Source organism: Globicephala melas, chromosome 9 (assembly GCF_963455315.2).
Source record: "Globicephala melas chromosome 9, mGloMel1.2, whole genome shotgun sequence".
Taxonomy (NCBI): Eukaryota; Metazoa; Chordata; class Mammalia; order Artiodactyla; family Delphinidae; genus Globicephala; species Globicephala melas.
Window position 1 is genome coordinate 28257294 of NC_083322.1, and position 27804 is coordinate 28285097.

A 27804-nucleotide genomic window follows, 5' to 3' on the forward strand; every position below is an offset into this window, starting at 1 on the left:
TGTCAATAAGACTTGGACTTTAAATCAAACCTTCTTCCTTGTGCTGAAGAAGCATAAAAAAGCAATCTCAATCATCATAAATGAAAGGCATAGAACAGTTATTATAATTTACCCAAACATGTACTTTGGGGGGTAAAGGATCATAGTTACAAGTCACAGAATCTTCTCCCCAAATCTACTCTGAAGACACATAAACGTATCCCAAACTGGCTTTCCTCACTATCTCCACAGAAATTAAAGATGTAATTATTCTGCTAAAAGGAAACAATAGACGCTGCACTCTGCGTCTTTGGAAGGAGACGCTGTTCTCCTTCCAAAAGAGAATGAACTCTTTCACTTAGAAAATGGGGAATTGGAATGGGGGATCCTTTGATCTATAGGTCAGCAACAACACTGTCGATCAATGTGCAAAAGAATGTGAGCTCCAGGAGGGTGACTGCTCTGAAGCACATTCTGAGAGCATATCAAGGCTACACGTTACCTGCATAATTGTTCTGACTTTTTAAAAAAAAACTATACTTCCTGGTGAATGATGTAGAAAATGTGACTGAGCTGGCAGTGATTCAGACAATCAACTATGGGAAATTGACTCTCACTGAGCTAGGATAACGATCTCGATTGTGAAACGAATGCAGAGTGGATATACTGCACTGCAAGAGAATCAAGTTGTGTGAGACTTTAAGTGCGCTCAGTGGAATCCTGGCTAGATCGAGTCTGGGTGAAATGTAAGTGTATAATGATATGGCCATCTTTCTAAGAGAACAGTATCCATTTCCACACTAATTACAATTTATTAGCTACTCTTTAAGGATATAGATGACTACTATAGTATTTTCAACTTTATTGATCAGTAAAGAAGTTCACCTGCTACAGCCAAGTAGGAAGAGACCCAGATACAAGGCCCTCAGATACATAAACCATTAGATCATCATATGAAGTGAGGAAATACGCAGAAGCAGAAGACTTTCTGTGACGCAAAACAACTTGTTAATCACACATAGAATAAAAATTAATTTAAATAAATTTATATTATATTAAATAGACGTTTAAGCCCCATTTGGTTATAAAACAAATATATATCTAGTGTAGACAAGCTAGAAGATATGGACAAGCAGAGATGAAAATAAAAGGCACCCACAATTCCACTTTTTAATAAAAAGACACATGCATAAAGCAAAAAGACCATACCAAACACGATGGCTTGGGAACCAGCATTTTTTATATCTACACGATAATTAAAAAATCTAACAGCTTTGTGTTGTAACCCACATCACTGAAACAAATGACTTAGATGTGGCCATAAGGAGTCTCAGGAAGAGCCCTGGGAGTCAAGACCCAGGTTCAAGTTTCCAGTCTGCTGCTCAGCTTGTGACTCTGGGCAAGTGACTTCATCTGTCTTTCTCCATTTGTAAAATGAAAACACTATCATGTCTCAGCTTTATTCATTCATGGCATAAGTATTTGCAGGGTACATACCACGTCCACACTATGCGAAAGGAAAGATGAATAAAACACGGGACCTGCCACGTCCTTATGTTATGTGCAACAAAGAGGAGGGCACAGGGACACGGGAGGAATGTGAGAGATCTGCCCTGGCCTGGGGGCAGCAGGAATCAGGAAGGCCTCACTTCTTAAAGGAGGCGCAGAGGTTTGGAATTCTGGCAAAACAGTGAAGAATGATTAGAATCAGAGAGACCTGCTTTTGAAAATGCTGGCACAGCAGAAGGCGGGGGGAAGATAATTATGGGGGGCAGAACAGGACAGGTGGGCTGAAACGGATCACGAAAGTCACTCTATGGCACACTAAGGAGTCCATTTTTCATTTTGTAAGTGATGGGGATCAACTGAAGGGATTCAAACGGGAGAATAATATAATCACATCTGTACTTTAGAAAGAGAACAGTGTGATGGATATTAACCTGGTACAAAACAAGTCCTGAGTATTACAGAAAATGGATCTGACTTTAATACCTTTATTGAGCACTTTATATGTACTGGGCACTGTTCTAAGTGCTATGAATATACTGACTCATTTAATCATTGCTGCGCCCTTTGAGGTAGGTACCATTATTAGCTCTTTTTTTTTTTTTTTTTTTTTTTTTTTTTGTGGTACGCGGGCCTCTCACTGTTGTGGCCTCTTCTATTGCGGAGCACAGGCTCCGGACGCGCAGGCTCAGCAGCCATGGCTCACGGGCCCAGCCGCTCCGCGACATGTGGGATCTTCCCGGACCGGGGCACGAACCCGTGTCCCCTGCATCAGCAGGCGGACTCTCAACCACTGCGCCGCCAGGGAAGCCCATTATTAGCTCTTTTGACAGATGAGGAAATAAAAGAGGCAGAGCCTATGGAGCCCACTCTGAAGCTAAGCAGTTAGACAGTCTGACCCCAGACCCTGTTACTTATCAGACAAAATAGCAAAGGAAACCCCACTAAAACCTGCTTCCTTAGACTATCATGAGGTTCATAATCTTTATCTCAGCTAGCGCTCCCTGTGAAGTCATGTGACATGGTTAGTCCCATCTCCTTGAAACCCTCTCTCATTTGGATTCTGTAAAACCCTCTCCCTCCCCCTGCCTTCCTAACATCCCCCTCTTTTGGTCTCTTTCACTAGTTCCAGTTCCCTTAGTCTACTAACTAAAACAGTGATGAAAAATCATGCTTAACATCCCTTAAACTAAAAATTTAAGTTACTGCCAATTAAAGTATGCTATAAATTTTATTATCTAGAATTTTGGATAGGATAGCAGTTAAACCAGAATTAATTCACGGGGCCCTAAGAATGTTCTCATCACATTCCTAGCTTTCTGTCCAGAGAGGAAGAGTACTAGAGAGGCTGGGGCATAGCGATCTTGATTTCTCTCTCACCCACAGCTTAGCACGGCCTCTCTCTTTGCCTGGAACAATCTTTCACCCATGTTGGCTTAGTTAGCTCCTACTTATGCTTTATCTCAATTTAAAGTCCCTTTCTCTCGCTCTCGGGAGCCTCCCCTGAACCCCTTAAGCTCTGTAGGGACCACAGACCTGTGTCACCACAGTCTACTACTGGGGCATTTGTCACACTTTGTAATCTGTCGTTGGCATGTGATTGCTTCTGCATCCTCGGAACCCGGGAAAGTGTCTGGCTCATGTTATACATCCAGTAAGTATTGGTTCATTAAACTAATGATCTCAAAACTTTAAATTTCGCTTTGTCGAGGAGTATATAATAGCATCCAGGTAGAAGGCAAGTCAAGAAGTGATAAGAACTCAACTCCTTCACATTCTAACACAGATTAACTGAACCTCAGAATCTCCTCAAGGATATATGGGGCGCTATAGGCATGGGTGCAGCTTTGGGGGTTTTAGAAAAGAAAACTATATGTTATTTACGAAAAAAGTGCTGCAAGCAGCTCTTACTTCCTAGAGATACTCATGAAATATGAAAGGAAACGCACATGTAAAAAAGCTAGATTAGCCGTTAGTAGCTTAGAGATAATCCAGTTCAGCATGTGCCAACTTTTGAATGTGCTTTGATGCTGATTCTGGGTGGCTCTGCTATTGTTTCAATTTCCAGGTGGCAAAGGGTTATAAAATACAGCTTTTCCTGTTTTCCAGTTCTTTAAGATTTATAGCTATTTTCTATGAATTCCAGCTATCATATACATTTCTATATAAATTTATTTAAATTATATATATTTAAGATATTTACATAAATATATTTATAGGTATTTATAAATATAATATATTTATATTGTACTTATACATACTTATATTCATAAACATAAATACATTTATATATTTATACATAAATAAATCTGCACTTACATATAAATCATATATAATATGATTTTTCTTAAATGAACGTGTGTTATTTTTATAATGAGAAATAACTGATTTTCATTTTGGGGGAAAACATATACCAGATTGTTACTCTTTTTTTTTTTTTTTTTGTAGTAACAGTACTTTTTTTATTTTTATTTTTTTAATAGTGTTTATTTATTTATTTTTACTTGTTGACAGTTTGCTTTATTTATTTATTTATGGCTGTGTTGTGTCTTCGTTTCTGTGCGAGCCCCCAGATTGTTACTCTTAGATTGTTACTCTTGATACTCATCAAGATAATGGCTCATTGACTTTGTCACTGGGAGAAATGAAAGGAGCAGAGAAATGATCAGAAAGGCATCTACAGTCTTATCACACTCAGTCTCCTCAGCCCGGGTACGGTCTCCTCTTTCTCAAAAAAAATTGTCATCAAAAATTAATCTGTTAGGGCTTCCCTGGTGGCGCAGTGGTTGAGAGTCTGCCTGCCGATGCAGGAGACACGGGTTCGTGCCCCGGTCCGGGAAGATCCCACATGCCGCGGAGCGGCTGGGCCCGTGAGCCATGGCCGCTGAGCCTGCGTGTCCGGAGCCTGTGCTCCGACCGCAACGGGAGAGGCCACAACAGTGAGAGGCCCGCGTACCGCAAAAAAAAAAAAAAAATTAATCTGTTAAGTTAGAGCTGGATAGCATCTTCTAAGGGACTAAAGTTTAACCGAGGTAGACAAGAATCTGATTTTAAGTTCAAGGTTGCTGCTCCTTCCTAGAGACCGTCAATCACCTCCCTGGCTATGCGCAGCTGCTGGATGGGACTGGATGCCTGCACTTCGGCTGGCTTGCCTGTGAGTCTGCCTGGGAATCCCCAGGGTGGTCTTCTCATATACTTCTCTTTGAGAAGGAGCCCACAGTGGAGTTGCTTGAGCTCTTTGTTTCCAGGACAGTGCATACAGGCATTTAAAAGTGAGGGGGCCTCTGGGTGGGGAGTAGCCCCGCAAACAGCCGAGAGCATCACGGGGAACCTGGAAGCTGGTCCCACTGATGCCAGGCTCCACTCTGCACTCAACCTCTGTTGCCAGGTTTCTTCCTCAGTCACGATAATTATTTCTCAGGGGTTCCCAACTGCCTCTCTCAGTCCTGGCTTCCTTCAAGCCCACCTCCCTAGGTTATTAGATACTACTCTGAATTTACCTCTAAATAGGGTTCAAGTTCGCTTCCCTCCCCATAGAACCCTAGGCATATACAGTTTGAGGAATGAATCTGGGCAGCTGTTAAGTGTCCCAGAATATTCTGTGATAGTTAAGATGGTCCCTGCACAGTCTATAACAGTTTGGAGGCAGGTTTGCCAGAAGCCACAAAGAGCCTCTAAGATCCTATGCATTCCAGCCAAGAAAAGTCCTAGCTCTGGCCCAAAGCATCTCTTACCTGAACAAAACATACTACATGGTTAAACAGAGACCTGTATTCATAGGTAGCAGGATAGAGAGATAGCCATATAGATACATACATACATTCAATGGATAAAGGGGAAGAAAACCAGTCCTAAACATGTCTGAATATATTTCAAAATAATTTTTGTATCAGTAATTCTCTGCTTCAGTTAATAAGAAATCTTTCTGAATAGAAGAAATGAGTCATTTACACATTCTTCATCTTTTTGCTCTTTGAAAGTCCTCGGTTTAAAGAGTCAGAGTTACCACACAGGAAACAGGAAACTAGGTAAATAAGCCTTGCCCTCAGCCTTTACTGATTCATAAAATAAGAAGGTGACATAGGTCAACTTAAAATAATTGCAATGGCATTTTGCCTAAATGTTGAAAATATTTAAATGAATTTTGTGTGATTACATAAACTGTGGTCTGATCTTAGGTTTTTTTTTTTAATTAATCATGTAATATTCTCTCTCTCGGTGTTTTTTGTTTGCTTGTTTTTGCTGTAAGATGAATTTTATGAACCAGGGCACTTCAGAGTAAACACAGAAAGTGAGATAAAGGAGGAGGTCCAGAAAAGGGAGGGAGAACAGTACATCCAGCCACTAAGCCCAGACATTTGAGCACAGACAGAAGGAGAAACAGCCGGATGTTCTCATCTTGAGCTGCTAAGGGACTTGTCCAATCCACTCAAGACTACCAAGTATAGTCAGCAGGGGTGGTTATGAGGCTGAGCTAGAGAATGTGTGCAATTTCAACTCTACTCACGGGAGAATACTACTGACATATTGTTTTACTCTTAGATACATTCAGCAATGATTATTTAATTGTAATGCTAATCTGTAGCCACACGTTTATTTTTTCAGTTCTATACTAAAGTGATAGTTGCAGAGAAATAAATTCTAAGTTTTAGATTATTTAACTGAACCTATTCAGCCTTTACAATGAGGCATGCTCTACTCATCACATTTAGCATAGGGAAAGTTTGCTCAGTCATACATCTTAGCTAAACTTTTAAAAATGTACAATGATAGGAAATACCTGTCTATAATATGCATTTAAACAGCCCCCTCTAATCCTCTTGTGAGATCATCAGATACACCCCGACTTGTTTAATCTGTTTGGGCTCAAGTTAAGACACTGCCATAATAATCACTTGGATTTGTAGCGTAACTGCTCAAAGAGATTTCCTACAACAATGTGAAACACTGATTGATTCATGCATAATCAGGTAGGGCATTGTTAAAAACTATTTACTGAAAGAAAACTGAAATACAGAGCAGTTAAACAGCCTGGTCAGTCTGAACGTTAGTGATGACCAGACAGCCTGACTCTACATGTCCTCGTGCTCTGATTAGATGTCTGTGGCATCCTCTCACTGCAGCTTAGCAGGGACCCTACATTCTGACAGGTGAAAATGCAAAGCTGTGGTCCTTATCCAACTACCTTGCCCTTCTTAGCTAAAACTAAGAGAAGCAAGTTGAAAACCTTTTGTTTCAATATACGTGTTTAAACAATTAGCGAAATACGAATCGCATACAATAAGATGTGATAGTCTCCTGCCTCCTATGGCCCTCCACAGTCCCGTTCTTCAAGGGTAACCACTGCCAACAGGGTTGTGTGTATCTTTCCAGGCCTGTCTTCTATGCCCATATAAACATATAATATTTTACAAAAATGAGGTAATTCTATACACGGAGTTCTAGAACTTGCCTTTTCACTCTTAAGTTGGAAATGAGAAATGAACAGTCTGTTTTAGATAAGGAGTGATGATTCAGAGGAAATATAATATGTTAAAAATGTTTTCAGATTCTAGATGTAAAGAGAGGGCTGGTGCTTCCCTGGTGGTGCAGTGGTTGGGAGTCCGCCTGCCGATGCAGGGGACACGGGTTCGTGTCCTGGTCTGGGAGGATCCCACATGCCGCGGAGCGGCTGGGCCCGTTAGGAGCCAGAAATCAGTCATTATTCAAGGTAGCTTCAAATTTTCTTTCTGAGTTACCTTTAGCCTACTTTCTCCTAGGTTAGAGAAGAAAAATTACTAAACCTAACTATGGTCCAAAAATAAATGCCAAACATCAAACAAGACAATACACGGCCTTATATTATGGTTCTTTTGTTTTCCACAAGTAGCATCTTCTAGTCTATATATGTGTTGGAAATACTGTTTAGACAGGATACTCTATTTAAGGAAGCAGAAATCAATTCAGCGTTCAGAGACTTTCTCCTTCCAAGGTATTCAGTCAAGTGTCTAATTGTGACTCCTGTGTGGCCTTTCTAACTTGTACCCAATGCAACCCTTTAACTAAAACTTTAAAGGTATCTGGGTTTAAGAACACTTGAGAATATATCAATACAAAATTTTCAATTTCAAGTTGTCTTAAGGTATGGTGAAAAAACACCAACAGAATAATTTTTTTTCATTTTCAGGAAATAAAGACTACGTTTCAATAGTGACTACTTCTAAGAACAGAGCAGTGAAAGTCCATTCATTTCTGATGATCTTATCATTGCTTGAAGGTGAAAAGGTCTAACAACTCAAACAGAAGGAAGATCTTAATCTCAAGTGATCATTATGGGCTATGTGTTCATGATATTAAAAAAAAAAGACCAAATGACTTAGTTTTTTTTTTTTTTCATTGAATTGTCTTTGTTCAGGCATTGTTATAGAAAATTTAAGGTTAACAGAAAGAAACCTTATGGGAAACCTTCAGAAGAAACCTTTATGAAACCCTTACATGAAATGAAGTTACTAAGGAAAGAACTGGATTTTAGTGCTGACATTCCCATATTTACAATTCATTCTTTCATTGCAGAGTGACAAACGAACTTTGCTCACCTTCTTGTAATAACTTTAAAAATGGGACTGGTGACTGTATTTACCAACCCTGCCATTTCTCAACATAATTATAGAATATATCCTGAATAGAAAAGTTGTTTATGACCTATGTTAAAATAACACAACTGAAAGAGTAATACTTTCTCCTCCCGTTCCACCCTCTCGTTCTCCAATCATTTGGTAGCCAGCAGGGATTTTTATTGTTTCTTCACATATTACAATTGTGTAATCTTTCTTAAACAACCTTAGCTTAAATGATTCCATTTAAGTCATGTTTGATGTGCGATATGATATTTTTAAATGGCTTATGGTAAAGCAGTGAGCTCTCTTACAGACAGATGTTACGATGTTCTTAGTAATTTTTATGAATAGAATTCTATATATACAAACATTCAAGGGTAGGTCTTTTCTTCTGAGATTGCAGCTAATCTGACAAGTAGCTCAACAAGATAAGCTGCTGTGAACAAAACTAGGCCTATGTGTGGTCAAAACCAATTTACTTCAGCCATTCATCAATTACTTAAATTTAAGAATCTTAAAATTAATTTGTCCTGGAACTTTACACAGTTAACACATATAGTTTTTCATTTTCCAGGTGGAATAATCATAGAAATTGAAAAGACTACCAACCTTTATCTACATTTGTACTAAAAAGAAAAAGAGTTAATATACTTAATAGTGAATAATCCACATTTAAAATGCTTGGCTTTGGTGTGATTTGCTTGGGAGAGATATGTTTATTTAGATAAAGGCTTTAGTTTGTTTTCTTTTTGATGCTCTAGGAATTCAGACAAAATAATCAATCCACACTCAGCTTGAGCTAAGCAGCTATAAAATGTCCTCAGCTGAAACTCTTTCTAATCTCTTCCTAGGATCTTTTGGTAAGCTTCCACCCTCACCTCAACTCTGGAACATTCCCTTTTGAGACCTACCACCCCTCCTCCCATCAAATGACACTTTTTAATGAATCTATCCCTTTGATCACCAGACTGTCTCTTAAAGGAGCTAAAGCCAATAGGCCTTAAGTTATGAACAGGATGATGCAACTGGATTATAAAGCAAAGAACTGTGCATTGTTTGTGCATAGGTCCATCCATGAAAGCCTGGCCACTCTTCAGGTGCCATGTCTACATGCATTTAGCCCATTAAAAGGAAGAGCTCTGTGGCTGCCTCCTAAGATAGCAATATATGCATGGTGGTGTTTGCAAGAAGCTACTGGTAAAACTGCCATCTTCTTGTCTTCTCCCGCCCTGAGGAGGCACCTTCAGGAAACTCAAGGACCTCAGGCTGCTGGAAACAGGTGGCATTACCCCTCATACACCTGCCCTTGCTTGGGGTGATGAGAACTGTAACCCTCTCTCTCCCTAGGTTACAGGTCCTCCATTTTCTGATTCTAGGTTTAGGGAGAATGAAGGATGCATTAAAGCTTGTTTTTCATTTTAAATATATGAGTTCTCTGTTTAAAAGTTCACCAGTTAAAGTAAACCTGCTTTTAGTTCCACCTCAAACTAGGAAGGTAGATGTTAACAAAACTAACCAGCTGATTTTTATTCTATGAACATATTTATGTATCAAGTTTTCTACAACAGTTATATATTATATTTTTGTTCTTGTTTAAGGATTGTTTTATTGTTAATATTATTTATAGCTCTAGTATTATTTTAATAAGGTCAGGCTAAAGGAAAGTATTTTTTCTCTTATGTTTAAATCCTTAAATACTTAAAAAAAACCTTAAATATAATTTAAAGATACTTAAAAGATACCTTTTACTCAAAATAACTTAGTTTAAAATCTTTAGGTTGTATGAGTTATGTATATAATAGAGAAAAATTGGTCCAGAACCTGGAATTAAATCCAGAGAAACTAAGACACAAATTTATTCAAGTAGAATGTAACACACACTTTTACTGAAAACAAAAGTGAAATTGTTTAGGGTAAATAAATGGATTGTTCATTTTTTTATAGTATTTACTCAGGTGTGCCCTTCTTATTCACTTAACCATTACTTCAGGTAGTATTTATTTACCATATGTCCTCCCAAAATCCTAACCTAAACCCTGTTATTTGGGGTAACTTAAGAAATTAAGTAATTAGATAAGAGCAAATTAAAAATGGCATTTTACTTTTTGTCAGACAAGTTGATCAGAGTTTTTAAATTAGTGTGAGTAAAAATGTGGGGAAATGGATAAATTAACACAATTTTCTAAAATTTGACCATATTTATTTGACCATATATATTAATATTAAAAACAGTAGGCACTTTGATCCAACAACTCTCTTTTTGTTAAAGTCCAATTTTTCTGAAAAACAATTGCTCAAGTAAGTAGAATTTGAGGATGTTCATTACATTAAGTACATAAGAGCAAAACATAAACAAAATTTTAAAAAAAGAATAATTACTTTAAATAATTAAAAATGGCTTAGAATTATGGAGAATCTTTGTTTTTATATATTTCTAAAGATTAAAAAAATTAATAATAATAAGGCAGAATTCGTTAGATATATAGGTCATAATTATAAATGGGTAAATTAAGAGCAAGTCTTTCTATACAATATCATACAGAACAACCACATGCCCATCTGCACAGTAATCCACAGGCTAGATATGCCTTAATTTGTTCAATTTTTCCTGCTTTGATGGATATCTTGATTATTTTCCATGTTCTAATTTAACTTATTTCATAGAAAAGGTGATACAAATGACTAATGAAAATTAAAATACTGACTTCAACAGTAATCAAACAGAACAAATTAAAACAAAATGTCATTTTTTAAACATGTCAAATTGGTGAAGATTTTCAAAATGACAGTCATTAAATCTTGGTTTATTCAGTGGGGTAGTCACTTACTTATACTATATGTAAGCATATATATGCTCTCTAGAAAGCAATTAGGTCATGTGTATCAAGAATTTTGAAAGCATTTATTTTCTTCTACTCAATAATGGAATATCAAGGATTCTCTAATAAAAAATGATAAAAATATAGACATATGTATTCATCTATTTGCCACCATTTCTTTAAACAGTGAATAGCTTGAACTGGATGATTAAAAATGAAACATTTATTCAATGGACTATTAAGTACCAGGATCAACAGGAATTGTCACTGCTCAAAACTAATTTCCAGAATAAATTGGATGTAAAACTCTATATAAAAAATATATAAACATAATATAATAAAAACTGGCCTGAAAAGAATATACCAAATTTTCTAGTGGATGAAACTGGTGGGAGTAAAAAATGATTTTTATGTTCTTCTTTGTGTTTGAATTTTTTTTTAAGTTTCTACTTTTAAAGTAAGAATAAAAAAAGAAAGAAAATGCATGCCTTGCTACAAAATTCATCATGCTTCTGCCCTTCATCTATAAAATAAAGTCCAAATTGGCTAGGCTCTTGTTGAAGCCCTTTTAATTTGATCCTGACTTATCAACCCAATCTTATTTCTAATGAGTACCCAACTCTGCTACTCAGCTTTATCTCAGATGGTCATGAGGCATGTCATGTTCCCTCTAGGTTCCATCCAGGCTCATCTGATCAAGCCTAGAGCTTCTCTTCTTTCCTAAAGTTTCTGATCAGGATTTCTGGATGTAACTATTTTAAGCCAACTTCAGCTGCACATGATGCTCAAAGCCACGTCTGGTAATCACACAAAATCACATTAGACCCTCATTCCAATTAACTCAGCACAGTAATTCAGAAGGAAACCCCTTTTGAAAGCAAGATTCCCCTCAATATTTGTTAACATTGATCATAACAACTGTGATCATAACAAAAATAGCAGCTAACATTTATTGAGAATCTTCTATTTACAAGGAGGCTCTGTGCCAACTCCATTTATCTCATTTAATGCTCAGAAAAATCCTCCATTTCACAGATGAAAAAACTGAACCTCAATTAGGTTATGCATTTTTCCCAAGGAGACATAGCTAGTGTGGATCTGAGATTCAAATCTAGCTCTGTCTGAGATCAATATACTCTACACTACCAACTTGCTAATGGAAAATCACTAGAAATCATTTTGCATATGATATATTTTTAGTGATTAATTGCATACCCATGTAGCTAAGTTAAAATGATGTGTGGAGCTACAAAGTTTTCTTTTACATATAAAAACAGATACAAAAACAATAGAATTTTCCATTGAATTTCATTATATTCTAATATATTTACCTGTATAGGACCAGCCAATCTCTTCAACAAGTTTTCTCTGTTGTCTGTAGTATCCATAAGCCCAATCTACAACCAAGAAAAACCAATTGATCAATGCATAGAAAAATATGTGTGCAAATTTAAAAAAATATAAGATGCCCAAAGCATCATTCATACCATAAATGGTCCTTGATTACTCTTTTCTATGTCACCTTCCTGATGTCTCCTCCCAATTCCAACTGCCACCATTATAGACTCCACTGTCCATGCTCTGGTAATTAGTGTGAGTTTTAGCAGGGCACAGTTAAAAACTGCTAAAGTTCAGACAGAGACAAAGAAAATATTCTGTGAAAAGCAGGAGCAACCTAGAGGGTTTCATCCCAAAGTGAGACTGGGGTCAGAAAGGACAGCTTGTTCTATCTTCAGACTTTTCTTACCATTCCCTAAGTTGAATACTTGAAATCCTATAGATTAGAGATACTTTTAAGGTTACAACCCAAGTTTTATCTGTAAATGCTTCTAGGAGATCCAGAGGTTACCACGTTTTCAACTTTTACTTCCCTACAAGGCAAAACAAAATTAACTGCCTTGAAGAAATGGAAATTTAAATGTGTGTGTGTATGTTGGCTGGGAGAAAGGTTGTGTTAGACGGTGTAGGTGAATTTGTGTCTTGGAGGAACAGAGATGGCTGATGAGGTAATACAGTGGGAAGCTTGCAGTACCATAAAAGTAGTGGATGCTTCATGACCTAGAGATAGCGACTCTACATCTTGAACATGGGACAAGGGGTACAGAAAAGAAAATGGATGGAAGTCAAAGTCTCACTCCACACAATTCAAAATTTTGCCTGGAGTCATTCCTATACCCAAGAAACAGGGATGTTATGATTCATCCTCCTCCTTCCTGTGCCATTGTGCTATTGCTCCCTTTATCCCAGCCTGTGTTAACCCTAGTACTCCATTTCAGCTACATTGTGGGCAGAATAAATCTTCGTGAACTAGGTTTGGAACCTGATCAGTGTTGACAAAACTATTTCTGTAGAAAAGGCTACAGGAGTTCCCTGGTGGCCTCGTGGTTAGAATTCCTGGCTTTCACTGCTGTGGCCCGAGTTCAGTCCCTGCTTGGGAACTGAGATCCTGCAAGCTACATGACATGGCCAAAAAAAAAGAAGAAAGAAAGAGAAGAAAAGGCTACAAATAGCTCATTTACAAAGGAATGTGTGGAACATTACTTATTCATAAACTGGGGTTCTGTCAGTATAGCTTTCATTTGAATGTAAGGATTTATTTATACCATACCATACCATATACATATATACATATTATATAAATAGATAGATCTTTCTCATCAGCTGCGAAGACAGACTCTACTTCCTCTTATTCTCTCTACACAGGTGTTTTTTTCTTTATTGACAGCTCCCAATTTCAAGGAGGCAAATATCTCAAGGACATTTCAGAAATTATTTTTCTCTCTCATGTTATATACAATCTGATTAGAACACGGTAATGCATACTAAAATATTTTATAAAAACTTAAAAGCAGGCCAGCTTCCAGAAATACACCTTCTGAATCCACAGATTATTCAAAACCAAAACCTAGCTTGGAGAAAACAAAAAAAAATTGTTTAAAAAATTTCATTACCCATAAATATAGGTAAATATTCTACTGGCTGTGGAGCACATTTCAACAAACAATTTGTTTTTATAACAGCTTTACCGAAATGTGATTTACACATCTTACAATTCACCCATGAAATTTAATGGCATTTAGTATATTCACAGAGCTGTGCAATCATCACTACAAACAATTTTAGAACATCTTCATTATCCCAGAAAGAAACCCCATACCCTTTAGCTGCCACCCCCTAGCCCATTTCTAACTTCACTAAGCTACTTTATCTCTATAGATTTGGATATTCTAGATATTTCTAAAAAACAGAATCACACAATACATGGCCTTTTGTGACTGGCTTCTTTAACTTTGCATAATTAACATTTCCAAGGTTTATCCATGTTGTAGGATATATCAGTACTTCATTCCTTTTTATTGTCTAATAGTACTCTATTGTATGGTGACCAAGATGGCCTTAAAATTCCCCTCAGCTTGACTAAACTTTAGACAGGCTACTTCCTAGCTCTAGGCTCTTGACCTCCCTTTTCTTCCAGCATTCAGTTTAGAAAACTTATAACTTTTCTCTCTATTCCTTTAAGATGTAAATCTTTTTTATTAGCCACATGCCAATTTTACAACTAGGACTGTACTTCTCAAGAATATGGGAATTGTCTCTCTGAAATGTAACCATTGAAGGAAATAAGCACCCTTATCTCCCACTTTCTGTGGGAGGGTAGGAACCTAACTTCCAGCTAGGTGTCTTGCTCCAAGTTGCAAAAACTACCTCCTGTCATGATGATATGAGCTTATTTTTCCTCTGAACAGAGACAATTAGCAAATGCAGATGGCCTATGACTTCCTCTCATGTCCTGCATTACTTTTACACTGGGGCTTAACCTAGCTCGTAAAAAACCTTATCCTCTCTGCCTCATCAGATTTGAGCTCAGACTGGATTCTGCCTTCTCTCCCCTACTGCAATAGCCTTGAAGAAAGTTTTCCTTGCCTGTTCAATTTTGTACGCTGTAATTTTTTGTTATGACGTTGGCTATGCCACATTTCTTTTATCCATTCATCAACTGACGATACTTGGGTTGTATCCTCTTTGGGGCTATCATGAATAATGCTGCTTTGAATATTCATGCATATATTTACTTTTCTACTTAAAAAATAATCATTAGGTTCATAATTTTTTTTTACATAGAGTTGTACCATAAAATGGTAGTCATTTAAGGTTAAATTCTGGGGACAAGTGTTTTTTCATGATCAAGGAGTATATACAGTTATGGCCTCAAAGGTCATTTGATCCAGACTTTAACAGACTACAAAAAAATAATTTTAGAGATAAGGTAATTTTCCCCAAGGAAATGTAAGTGGTTTGTACAGGCAGAAAGTGACAAAAACGGAAACAATAATCCATGGCTTCTGCCTCGTACTCACTAAGTCTTCCACAATATCAAGGATTCCTAACAATCCTGAGCTATTGGTTACTCCCTTAAGTGCTCTGCCTGAGTAGGAACCTCTTCAAGAGAAACAAAATAAAACAAAACAATACACTGGGGTTGAACTTCACCAGCAGGAATTACTTAGACAAATAAATTATAGAGAATTGGGACTTCCCTGGGGTCTGTGGTTTAGATTTCGCCTCCCAATGCAGGGGGTGAGGGTTCGATCTCTGGTCGGGGAGCTAAGATCCCACATGCCATGGGGCAAAAAAACCAGAACATAAGAAAAACGGAAGCAACAGTGTAACAAATTCAACACAGATTCTGTTGGTCCACATCAAAAAAAAAAAAAAATTATAGAGAATTGACTGTATACCTAATCTGACCTGGCCATCAGTTGGAATTTTCCTCTGAAACTTTGCACTGACCACAGGGAAAAGATTTTTTGTCATCTTTTATGTTTTGAATATAAATATTTTTAAAATGTAAAGACAGTTTTGTCATATAAGTGCATTTTGATGATTTCAGAAGATCAAATACCACACAAAACCTACATTGAACAAGTATTATGTTGAAACAGATAAAACAACTAAGCTCTTGTTTTAATGGTTCAGGCTAAAGGATGACAGCAAAGTATCAGCAGATTTAGCTCTCCTTGTAGGGCTTTATAGCTACACAATCAGCATTTGTCCTTGGTTTCTAATTACTTAGGTTAAGAAAGCTTTTTTCAATACAAGATTCCCAGGTGTTGGTAACTCTCTTCAGTTCCTTTTTGTATTGTTCCCTTAATTATTACTTCAAATAATCCGTTACACATTCATATGCTAATTACATAGTCCTTGGGCGTGAGAGAGTACCCCACTTTTAAAATTCTACTTAGAGATCTGATAGATGAGATGTGATAGCTCCAATGAACAAGAAAAAAAGAATCTAGGTTCACTTTTTTTGTTGCATTATATACTTTGAGAACCAGTAAATCCTACATAAAGTAGAATCTATCAAAGTGCTTACACATTTTAAAATCAATTAGAATAATGAAACATAGAATTTTTTTGTTTCTGTGGATTTTAGTTTTTATATTTTGTTTCTCTCTGTTCAAAAGTATTTTCCAGGTCTGCTTCGGTGTGAGTGTTTTGTAGGGATAAAACTAAGAAATAAATTTCAGGAATGAATTATACACATGATACACAATAAGAACACACACATCAGTATACCTTTTTAAAAGGTAACTCTAAAATTTGTCCTGAAAAATTATTCTTCATGAAGTGGTTACCAAAGTTGAGAGAAATTTGGTTTATACTATTTTAGGTAACCTTAAATGTCTTTGTTTCAATCTATTCCATCCTGTACTTACCTTGAGCACCTACTTATTTGCAAACATGTATATGCCACATATTCCTTTATTTTTCTTTACACTCAAATGGAAACAAAAGTTTTGATAACCACCATGTGGATGATGTAGATAAATTTGGCATTTTTTTGCGCATGCTTTATAAACCAAAAAAAAATAATGTTGCTCATTTTCTACTAAAAATATCATTATAAATATTTTGAATTATACAAATGCCTCTGATTTTGCCCTAAATGCCTAAAGAAAGTCTCTGCTTTATGTTGATCAACAATTCATCACCTGTATTCTACCACATAATCTAGCAGCAGTGCTCTGACAAAATACACACACACACACACACACACACATATTTTAATGCTATTAAGAGGCCAAATATATGACAGAGAAGAAATAGAGTGGTCCTCAGAAAAAGTAACTTCAGGTAGAAAATAGCCACAGTTATAAATTTGAAGACTGGGATCCTAAAACTAGATTTCTCAAAGTAGACTTTTCCAAGATAAATGATATTTGCATATTTCACATCCTTTAAAAATATCACTAAGGAACTTCAGAGGAGGGGAAAAGGAAGTCAGTTGATGGAAGAAATCTGGAAAGGCAGAGAAGAAGGAACAGAATTATAGATGAATCTTTAAAGCCTTTGAGTATAGACTTTGATTGAGGGAAGACTTGGGGAGAGGGTCTAAAATGTCTCAGGTAGAAGAAGGGCATTGGGCAAATCATGGAACCAAAGAATTGGGAAGCCAGCTGGGCTCTCCTATAGGGTCTGTGTAGGTCACTAGGGATTTACTAGGGACTTGGTTATGGCTCTCCATGATACAAGGGTCACATCAATCTTCACTTTTTGTTTTCATCCTATTCTCTCCTCTTATCTAGATTTCTTTTAAAAGCGTGAAAGAGATAATCTGCTGAGCTGACTGAAAAAGTGTTGAATACATTTTGTATACTGAGTATATTTTAAAGAAAAATAGTAAATAAATAAACCCACAAACAAACAAATATTTCTAATTGAAGTGAAAGAGGTGGCAGGGGGTGGGAGAAGAAAGGTTAAGTGGCTGGTGACCACTTAGAGAAGAACGTGGAAAACCCTGGAAACAGACTAGTATTATCAGAGTGATTATAACCATCCCCTAAATCATTTGACAGTCAGACATGCATAAGGCTGAAGTGGCAGTGATAAAAAAGGTTGATGGTTACTGTAGTCATAACTATCAATTACTGAAAACAAAATAATAGCAGTCCCCTCTCAGAAGAAAAAAATAAAATCAGAAATGAGTTCCTTTAAGGAGAGAATCAGCTTTTGATTAATGAACACCTGTGAACACATCATCTGGCTACAAAAGTCCTTTATTTCTTCAGATACTCTATTGTAAATATCTTTGTTTGATAAGAAAGCTGAGTTTATGACCCAAGTGATCTAAACCAAAACCTTGATTAGCCAACTGAGGCAAACTTTCCAAGGAAAATGAAATCTGCCCATGAGTATAGTATAGAGTCTATAATATCATAATATCATACATGGCAGGTTTTTATCTGTGCATTTTCCTGTCATTCAGTGTTTGCTGTCAAATTGTGTTAGCACATACCTCATCTTTACCTATCTGGAATATAAACTTGTATCCAGTATATACGCAAAGACATTTGTGAAACATAATTTAGTTAATTATGGTAATTCAGATAATAGGCTTGTTTAGGATATATTTATAGTTCAAACACTGTACTTACTGTTAATCACTTCAGATGTAACTTTAAAAAACACACATATATTATTTTCCCCAAAACCATTTGTCTTCCAATTTCAACTGCTTTCCAGGCTTATAAAAAAAGAATACCATTAGTTTTCTCCTCTCTGCAGAGGTTTAAAAATGTAAGTACTTTTTACGGTTTCAAAACTTAAATTGCAACTTATCACCAAATACGAGGGCACATGAATTCATACTGTTAAAGATAGGAATTCTGGAAAAATGAGTTATTAGAGTACAGGTTACCTCTTTATTTAATGACAAGGTTAAAGAGCTGAAAAAGTAGATTCTTGAGGCACTATACTAAAAAAAAGTCGAATGGTAAAACTGTAAAAGGAGAGGGAAAGATTGAACATAAGGGATAAGGGATAAGGTAAAGAAGAGGGGGCCATTTCTTCCATATGCTTGTTTTGGTTGTCAGACATCCAATGAAATACATATTTCTCATAGGACTTAGGGAAGAGTTTGGAGGTGAGCAATTAGGTCTTATTGTTCCTTAGACACTGAGGACTGTGTATGCTTTCCCAGAGAGAGTTTGTACCTTGGCAATATGTCTACCAAACCTATTCAATGAAAGCTCAGAATATTCACAGGCTTGTCTTGGAAAGTCACCAGAGTATTTTCTTACACTTAGATAAACGCGTTTAATCTAATGTGATTTATCTACGTTTATAAAGTTGAGGTATTTACTGTTGAAAACACGTTCATAATTTTATCTTTATCACATAAGTAATAGTACCTGTTTCAGATAAATTAAAAAAATAAAGATAAGCAAAATAATTTTAAAAATCACCTATAATCCCATCTCCTACAGAAACTAGTATTTACAATTTCATGCATGTATATATATTTTTCTAGGCGTTATACTATGCAATATAATCATTTTATACTTTACATTAATTGAATTACACTATTTCATTATTTGGTGACTTGCTTTTTCTACATAATAATAAATCACTTCCCAAGTAATAAATATGGTTTTATAGCACCATAATAGTTCACCTGAAGCATTCTTCTACTTTTTGGATATTAAAATAAAAAGTTGATTTAGCTTTGGAAAATTTATTCCTTGGGCTTAAATGATGAAATTAAGCTACTTTGAACTTCCTGTATAAAATAAAGTCTGTAGGAAATTAACTGCCACTTTTATCCCCTGTCAATCTTCTTCTACAACACCAAGAAAACACTAAAATGGAAGAAACTTATTGTTATTATACAGTGCTACAAACATTATAGCTACCTTGTTTCCATAACTAACAGTGAATTTATTCTGCCTTAAGAGAAAAGCTCAATTGTTGATGGAACAGTGATAATGGGAGCAGAGATAGAAATAACATGTGTAAAAATAACTATTAGAAGAAGCTAAAAATAATATTAAAAGCGGGAGAAGAACCAAATCTGTATAAGAAAAGCATATGAAACTGGGAAGAAAGCATGGACTTCATCAAATTACAAAATATAATGTTATTATATTTGTGTTATGTATTATTATATTATTATGCCATTATATACTTTTATATTATTATCTGTACAATAATAATGTGTTATTATTCAACAATCTAAATAATGGTTCTGTTGTGAAGTCTTATGCCCGTGTGCTCTTACTGAAATCAGGTGTAGAACAAGAATGCCTGCCATGTTGCCTTAGGATTAAGATTGGTTGGGAAATTCTGGACAATTGACATCTTAAAATAGCCAAGTAGAAAAAAAAAAATAGCCAAGTGGAGAATACAATGGGATTCCATTCACATCTACCATGAAAAGCATAAAACACCAAAAATTGCATAAATAAAGAGATGAACTATTATTAATATAAAAAATGTGAATAAATTAAGAGACCTACTACATCGTTAAATGGGAACATTGAATTTGGGTAAATTATCAGCTGTTTCCATATTAATAAACAGTTCGGGTCTCAATGGGGTATTTTTAACTGACAGATTATTCTAAAGTTCATTTAGAAATATAAAGGGAAAATAATAATTGATAAGAAAAAGGGAGAAATAATGGGGGCTTGGTTAACCAGTTACTAAAAGATAAATTGACAGGCTGATCAATAGAACAAAGCATTTGGCACTAAAATTGGACTCAGTATAGATACAAGTTTAATTCATGATAAAGAAACATCAGATAAGAAAAGTATGAAAGTTCAACCCATATTGGGAACACTGGCTTTTTGGAAAAAGAAGTTAAATCACACTTCACACATAGACCAGACCAAAATACATTTCAAGTGGATTAAAGAATGATTTAAAAAGGTTATACAAAAACTATTTTTAAAAATGTAAATGAATATTTAATTTATTGTAAGATGGGGAAGGCCTTTCTATGCAGGAAAAAATAAATCATAAAGAAATAGTCACAGCTTTGATTATATAACATTCAAAGCTTGTAGAAAAATGCTTAGCGAAATGCAAATTACAAATATTAAACTATTGGTAACTGCTAAAACACACTGAACAAATATAATGATATATTTCAAACATATATAATTCTTACAAATCAATAAAGGCAAATATATGAACAGAGAAGTTTTGCTTTTTTTTTTTTTTTTTTTGCGGTCCACGGGCCTCTCACTGTTGTGGCCTCTCCTGTTGCGGAGCACAGGCTCCGGACGCGCAGGCTCAGCGGCCATGGCTCACGGGCCCAGTCGCTCCGCGGCATGTGGGATCCTCCCGGAGCGGGGCACGAACCCGCGTCCCCAGCATCGGCAGGCGGACTCTCAACCACTGCGCCACCAGGGAAGCCCCAGAGAAGTTTTTAAAATGCAAAAATAATAACGCTATAAAGAACTGTTAGACTTCAGTAGGTATAAAAGAAACAAATTAAAATAACACTGAGATATCATTTTTCCAGCTATCAAATTGTCAAAGGTATATAATTTTAATTTTTTAAATATTCAATGATGCCCAAAATATCTTAAGATGTTCTTTTACGTACAGGTGTAAGCATGAACTAGTATAAACTTTATGGAAAGTAAGCTGGCAAGAGTTAACAAGATTCTTAAAATACTTCATATTCTTTGAGATAGTAATTCCATTACAAGGAATATATTTTAAAAGATTAACAGAGATGAGAACAAAGTGCCAGGTACCAAGATGTTTACAGCACTGAAACTAACAGTGAACAATTGGAAAATATGTTCATGTTCAAAAAGTGGGGGAAATTTAAATGTTCATCATGTGAAATGGTGTGAATCCATTAAAATTAAGTTTCAAAAGTTTTATTGATGTGAAGAAATGTACCTAGTATAAAACATCAAGTTATGATGCAATTTTGAGAATATCACATAATATTCAGAAATGTAAATTTCCTCATGCTGTGCCACTGGGAGTGATTTTTACTTTTTTCTATGTTCTTATGCTTTCCACGTATTTTGAGTTTGTATGAGTGAATATTTTAAAAATTTGAAGTGTATATGCACTTCTGAAACAATATCTCTGATTCTACAGCCAAAGAGGTTAGAGACAAATATATAACTATGTTTTGCTTGAAACCCCCAAAAATGCTTGAAACCCATTTTTCCCTGCTTATTTTGGATTTTACAATAAAATCTTCTCCTTACTCACAAGAGCCTGCATGCATTAGCTAGTGTTAACCGCATGTTTAAGTTTAGGAAATCACAGCCAAGTCTACACATGGCAAGCAATCTGAGCACTTCAGCTACCAAGAAAACTAAAAACAAGAGCCATAGCAAAATAGCAATGCAGTAACTCACAGATAATCTTATTGGCCATAATGATCACATTGACTGGATCCTTTATTTTTGAGTAGACCTTGAAACAGCCTTATTTTAATTTGTGTCTTACTTCTAATAATACCTTTCACTTACATAAAATTATGCCCAAACATAGGAATCTATCCATTAAGTGCGAAAATCTGGCAACTTGGAGATGGCAACCTCTTCAGAAATAGGTGTGGATCGTATGTTAAAACTGCTGCTGGTGTGTTGACTGATTTACCACGTAGTTATGTCTGGGCAAGGCAGAAAGATTTTCTTGACTTCTTTCCAGAATATTGACTAAAAATTCATTTTTGTCATGTTTTTCATTTTTTACTTTTTTCTAGAAAAATGGAAAGCTTTTATTCATAAGAAGCATAGTCATTATAATAAAAGACCAATATTTTCAATGAATTTTTAATGATTTAAAGTATTTTTGATATTTAAAATATTTTTGATATTACAATGATTTAAAATATTTTTGTCAATATATTTTATAGACTTAGTAAGCCACATTAAATCTGCTTTGGCTTGGGCAACATTTCAAAAAGAAACCACAGTGAGCACACTGTAGACCTACCTAATTTAAACTATAAACATATATCAATATTTTGTGCCTCTTTTCACTAATTCTTAGGGTTAGAAATATAGACTTTCCCTTTGAGTCCTGACCTTGGACGAGTCACATGTCTTTGCTTGTATTTCTACAATTGTAAAATAGAAAAAGGTATCTCCTGTTTATTAACAAGATGCTACAACAAAAGATATGGCATATATTAAACCATTTTGAGTTCTTTGTAAAAAATGTGTTTTTCAACTCACATGATTTCCTGAATTTATTTTTCAAGTATTTAGTTTTTCCTTTCAATAGTGAAGCAAAAAGAAAAAAAAAAGTGACACATCACGGGCACAGCATGATAGCATGTGCTTGTTCAGTCACAAAAGTATTCATTTGTTTACTGTTGCTGTTTGATTTGTACCCTAAAGTATTCTTTAGTCTTAAAGATAAGTATGGACACAGTGCAGATAGAAAATACAAAACCCTGTATTCACATGTTGAACTGAGTCCCACAAGAGCAATGTGAACACTGAAAAACATAATATTTAATTTTAATTAAACTTAAAGGGGCTATCCTTATCTAATTTCCTAGCTATATTCCAAAATGAATACATTTTAAAAAGCAGGATTTTTACAACATTCATGCTTTCTTTGTTTCAGAAGGACTTAAGGGGGATTAAGATCATTATTTATTTAAAAGTTCCCATTGTTTACATTTTAAAGAAGTTCCTCATTTTAGAGCCACCTTCCCCACTAGCAATTTTAAAGAATTAAATGCTTTGATGACATCCTTAATTAGTTGGCTTTCCATTGTTAACAAGCACCTACCAATATTAGTCACTGATTTCGCTCTTAATTGTATAAAAATGATTACATCTATTGCTTTATTGATACAGATGTTTCATTGCCACCAGACTACCAAGAGATAATTATTATTCATCCTCTTATCTTGCTCTGTTACAAAATGTATTTGAAGTAAGCGGAAACTGCTCAAACCCTATTGGCTCAATTGATTGGTACAGTACAGGGATGCTCCATCTGGCTAGCAGAATCGTTTTATTTGATTTCCTCTGCTTGATACTTTTATTCCCCCCACAATGCCTCTACTCTTCGCAAAGCACCCCAGTTGTACTCTCTTATCTTTCTACGGTAGATGTATACATTCTCCATGGAACTTGGTGCCTCCATAATACTCATTCTGTGAACCAACAGCAGTTCAATCATCAATCACAACACACTTATCTTCAAGTCTTGCATGGGTGTCTGATCCTGACCAAAGACAGCACTGGGTCTTACTGGCCCACTGGTGCAAAAGTTTTTCCTAACTTCTGCCTGAAACTTGAAAGCTCTCTGCAGTGGCAGATGCTCAAAGATGCTCATTAGGTTGCCTCGATTATCCAGGTTTATTGCACTCAGAGGAACAGTACCTAAAAAGCATTCTGGTTCAGTACATAATTAATAGCCTTAGAGAACAGTGCTCATTAGTTACTTTTTACACACAATCACAAATGGTTGGCCAGGGGTTGGATACATTTATTTTGGAATAGTTAACTCAATTGGAACAAATATGTTTTCTCTCCAGGTGTATCGTTCTGTTTGTGAGGATGTCAAGAGACTGAACAAGTTAATGCAGTGTTTTCAACCTGGCTTGCAGCCAGGATTCTGCTGGCATTTTGCCCTCGAGTTACTGGGCCACTGAGACACCTTAAGATAACTAACATATTCCTGCAGTGTCTAATATGACAGTGGTGATGGTTAAATGAAAAAGAGCACCTTACAGCAGACCAAGGGTAGCATCTTTGAAACTCAAGGGAAAAGAAAACATGTTTTTTAATGAAAGGATTTAGGCCTTGCGATTTATATATGATATATCATGAAGACATGAGATATTGAGATAGAACTTATGTTTTCCTTAATATCTTTTTAAACGTCTAAGTGACTTCACACTTTTCTGAAGTTTATGCTTTTCCCATTGATTTCATTAATGGCCAACATTTTTGGTGGAAAATGTTTAACTGATAATCTATCATATGTCTAGCCAAAACCATGTTGATTTAACCTTGGAAATAAAATGTCATGATACCCATTTGGTGCTCAAATAAATGTTATTTTATTGATGTTTTGAGTTTTACAATAAAAGAACAAAGGAGTGACTGAACAGATCTATGATTAAAGGAATTGCTAAAATCAGCCCTCCAAGTATACTCTTAAATATAAAAACAGTGAACTTTAGATTAAAAATAATGCTCTTCTCTTTTCCCATATTTATTCTTTAAATGGTCATACTGACTGAACAGAGATTATAGGACGAAAAGGCAAGGGCTAAGTGCTTAGAGCTGTTATGTCTTTATATTTAGCACTAAGATTTCACTAAAAGAGTTCATATTCATGTTAATATGCTTTACAGATACTTGCCTCCTACAGTGGCTCAACTTCTCCAGTCAAGGGTGCTGCTCACAAAAAAAGGAAAGCTAATTTTGATTTGTGATACTTTGAAAGGCTGTGTATCATAATGGGAAGAGACTGGAACTAGGGACGGAGATAAGGAGACAGAAGAGCTAGGAATGCAAATCCTGGCTTTTAAACTTCCAGTTGTAGACCTCTAGGAGACTCCTTTGCCCCCTCAGAGGCTCAGTTCCTCTATTTGAAAAATAAGTCCCTCCTATACTGGTGAGGGGGTTTGGGGTCCAATGAATTAATTCATTTGAATGTGTTTATAAACACAAGCAATTATGCTTTCATCTGGAAAGAAAACTGAAGCTGATTTACACCTTCTTTTATAGAATGAACAGTGGTTATTTAATGCATTGTGTAGGACAGGAACTTTCTCTATCCATTCTGTCATGTTCCATGTAAGACATTACCCAATTAATATTGCGTAAAATGCCTGTTGGATTGCTTACTAGCTCTCTGGGTGAGTCAATGTTTCTAAGTTTCAATTCCCATATCTACAGAGTGGGTATAGCAATCACTATCAACACATGCTTAGGACAAATCACACATGGCTATCAGTCTATAAATATGTATATCACATTTAGAGTTCATCCTGCTATTTTTTTTTCCAACTTCAGCAATTTCACTGATTCTTTATCTTCTCTGCAAAACAACAAACTTAATTTGCCAACAAATGGGGAGTGGAAAGTCATTTTACATGAAGATTATTTTCAGAAATACGTCCATTGAATTTCAATACAAGAAGTACACATTTTCTACCTATATTTTATAGTCAGTTTTACTCAATAACATACTTAATCTAATTGAAAAGATCCAGAGGAGAACTAGGCTGTTAATAATATACAAATTTTAATTTAATTTAACTGAAACCGATTCATTTAAAAAGCTGAATAGCTACAGGAATAGCTTCAAAGCCAATGAGCACATAGAATTCCCTTATATTACATTAGCAATACCCAAAGTTCAGATTTTGGCATCTTCAACATACATGCAACTATCATGAATCCAGATGAAAGTAAGTCACAAAAACTATGCCACAGTAATGGACCTAATATAGACAACTGTGTCTAATGTAAAGAAGAAAATCTGAGGTAAGAAATTCAAATACCATCAAGAAGTTTCAGTAGATAGTTGAGGAAGTTGACCTAACCACCATTAAAAATCAGAAGGACAACCTCAAAAATAGTAATGAACTATTAATGATGTGGAAAATGGCTCTCATTCAATAGTGTTGCAAAAAATTATTTCAGATAAGAATACTGATATAACATTTAAAAAGCTAAATTATATGAAAAATATTTTCAATAAGGTAGAAAAACCCACTTATATTTTTTAGATTTCATCAAAATACTGGAGAGATTTTTAAAATAAATAATTTGTGCTTCAAAGGATGTATTTTAGTTACTTAAAAAATTCAGTTGTGCGGAATGCCCTTGCATCACAATGGTGCCAAATGGAATGTTCCTGTAGAATTCATTTAACAGTCATTGGCTTCACATTTAAACTCCATGCGCTAGGGATGCACAATGTAAAACAGGGCCTCTTCAAGGAGGTCACAAACTAGAAGCATAATGCCTCAAGTGCTTTAACATGTCATTCAAGGTCACTGGCAAGCTAAGAAAATACTAACTACTGAAATACACATTATTTTAAACTACCTTTTTTTAACCCCCAAAAAAATATCCTACAGAAACTGAGAACCCTTTTAATTTTAACTGATATCTATGTACCTCCAACTAACTGAGATGTTTTGCTTCATGTAATCTTTAAATGAAAGGAATGTTTCCTGTGAGCTTAGAATTCCCAGAATCCTCTCTGGTGTCAGAGTGAGCAGCATTGCTAGGCTTTTCCCAAGAAGATCCCAGCTAGAACCTTAAGGCTCTGCACTCACTTTCTACCTGAACACCCCTAGGCAGTACAGTAGCTGGGGGATGCACTGTTCCCCCCTGAGCAGGGAGAGCCTGCTGATCTGGGGTGGTGTTCCATGCCCGGGGAGCAGGTGGTAATGCCCTGCCCTGCCATGGCTTTCACATCTCACACAGAGCCCCTGTCAGTCAGCAAGAGCATGTGTGCAGTATATTGAGATGCCCTAGTGAGCCTTGCTTATCTTTCTCTCCTCAGAGGGAGAAAGCCCACCCCCATTTCCCTGGCACGTCCAACAAGAATTAATGTAGTTTAATCAGCCTCTTGTACAATGCTGTCCTTAATTCCCAGTCCACCAAATTATTTATGGGAAACCTCGCAGTGCTTTTGGATATAACCAGAAAACCCTGGAATATTTTCATCTGTAAAACTAACCTGGCACATAAGTGAATAAATGAATGAAAGATATAAACCTCACACTGTGTTCCGCTCCATACTCAGGAGAGGTACACCAAGTATCCACTAAAAACTCTTCGAGAAGAAAAAGCACTGAGCATTTTATTCCACGGTCTTCAACAATCTTTTATGTTCTGGTTTTAATCCTATTTTTCATTTTGTTCTTTAGAATACCAGTGACCACTAAGGACATTTCAGAAAAAAAAATGATTAATAGATGATTTACGATTTTAATGAACTTGATTCTTCGCATTCAAGGCACATCTTGAGGATTTTTCACAAAAACAATTGATCCTTTTCATGGCTTAATGCCGCTGTAACTTCCTGCACACAGCCAGCAGATTGCCATGGACACACACTTGATGGCTTTCACACTCTCTAGTCGCCAGGAGTTTACA

The 27804-nt window shown here is 35.8% G+C and overlaps 1 protein-coding gene across 4 annotated transcripts in view; it reads right to left on the bottom strand.

The window, feature by feature from the left end:
• The window catches only part of PTPRZ1 (protein tyrosine phosphatase receptor type Z1), a 164331-nt gene that overhangs the window by 99914 nt on the left and 36613 nt on the right, over window positions 1-27804 (bottom strand). For all 4 annotated transcript variants that reach the window (XM_030857657.2, XM_030857656.2, XM_030857659.2 and 1 more), the window contains exon 2: window positions 12232-12297. In XM_030857657.2, the coding sequence (XP_030713517.2) occupies window positions 12232-12297 (66 nt within the window). The remainder of the gene's footprint in view (window positions 1-12231; window positions 12298-27804) is intronic.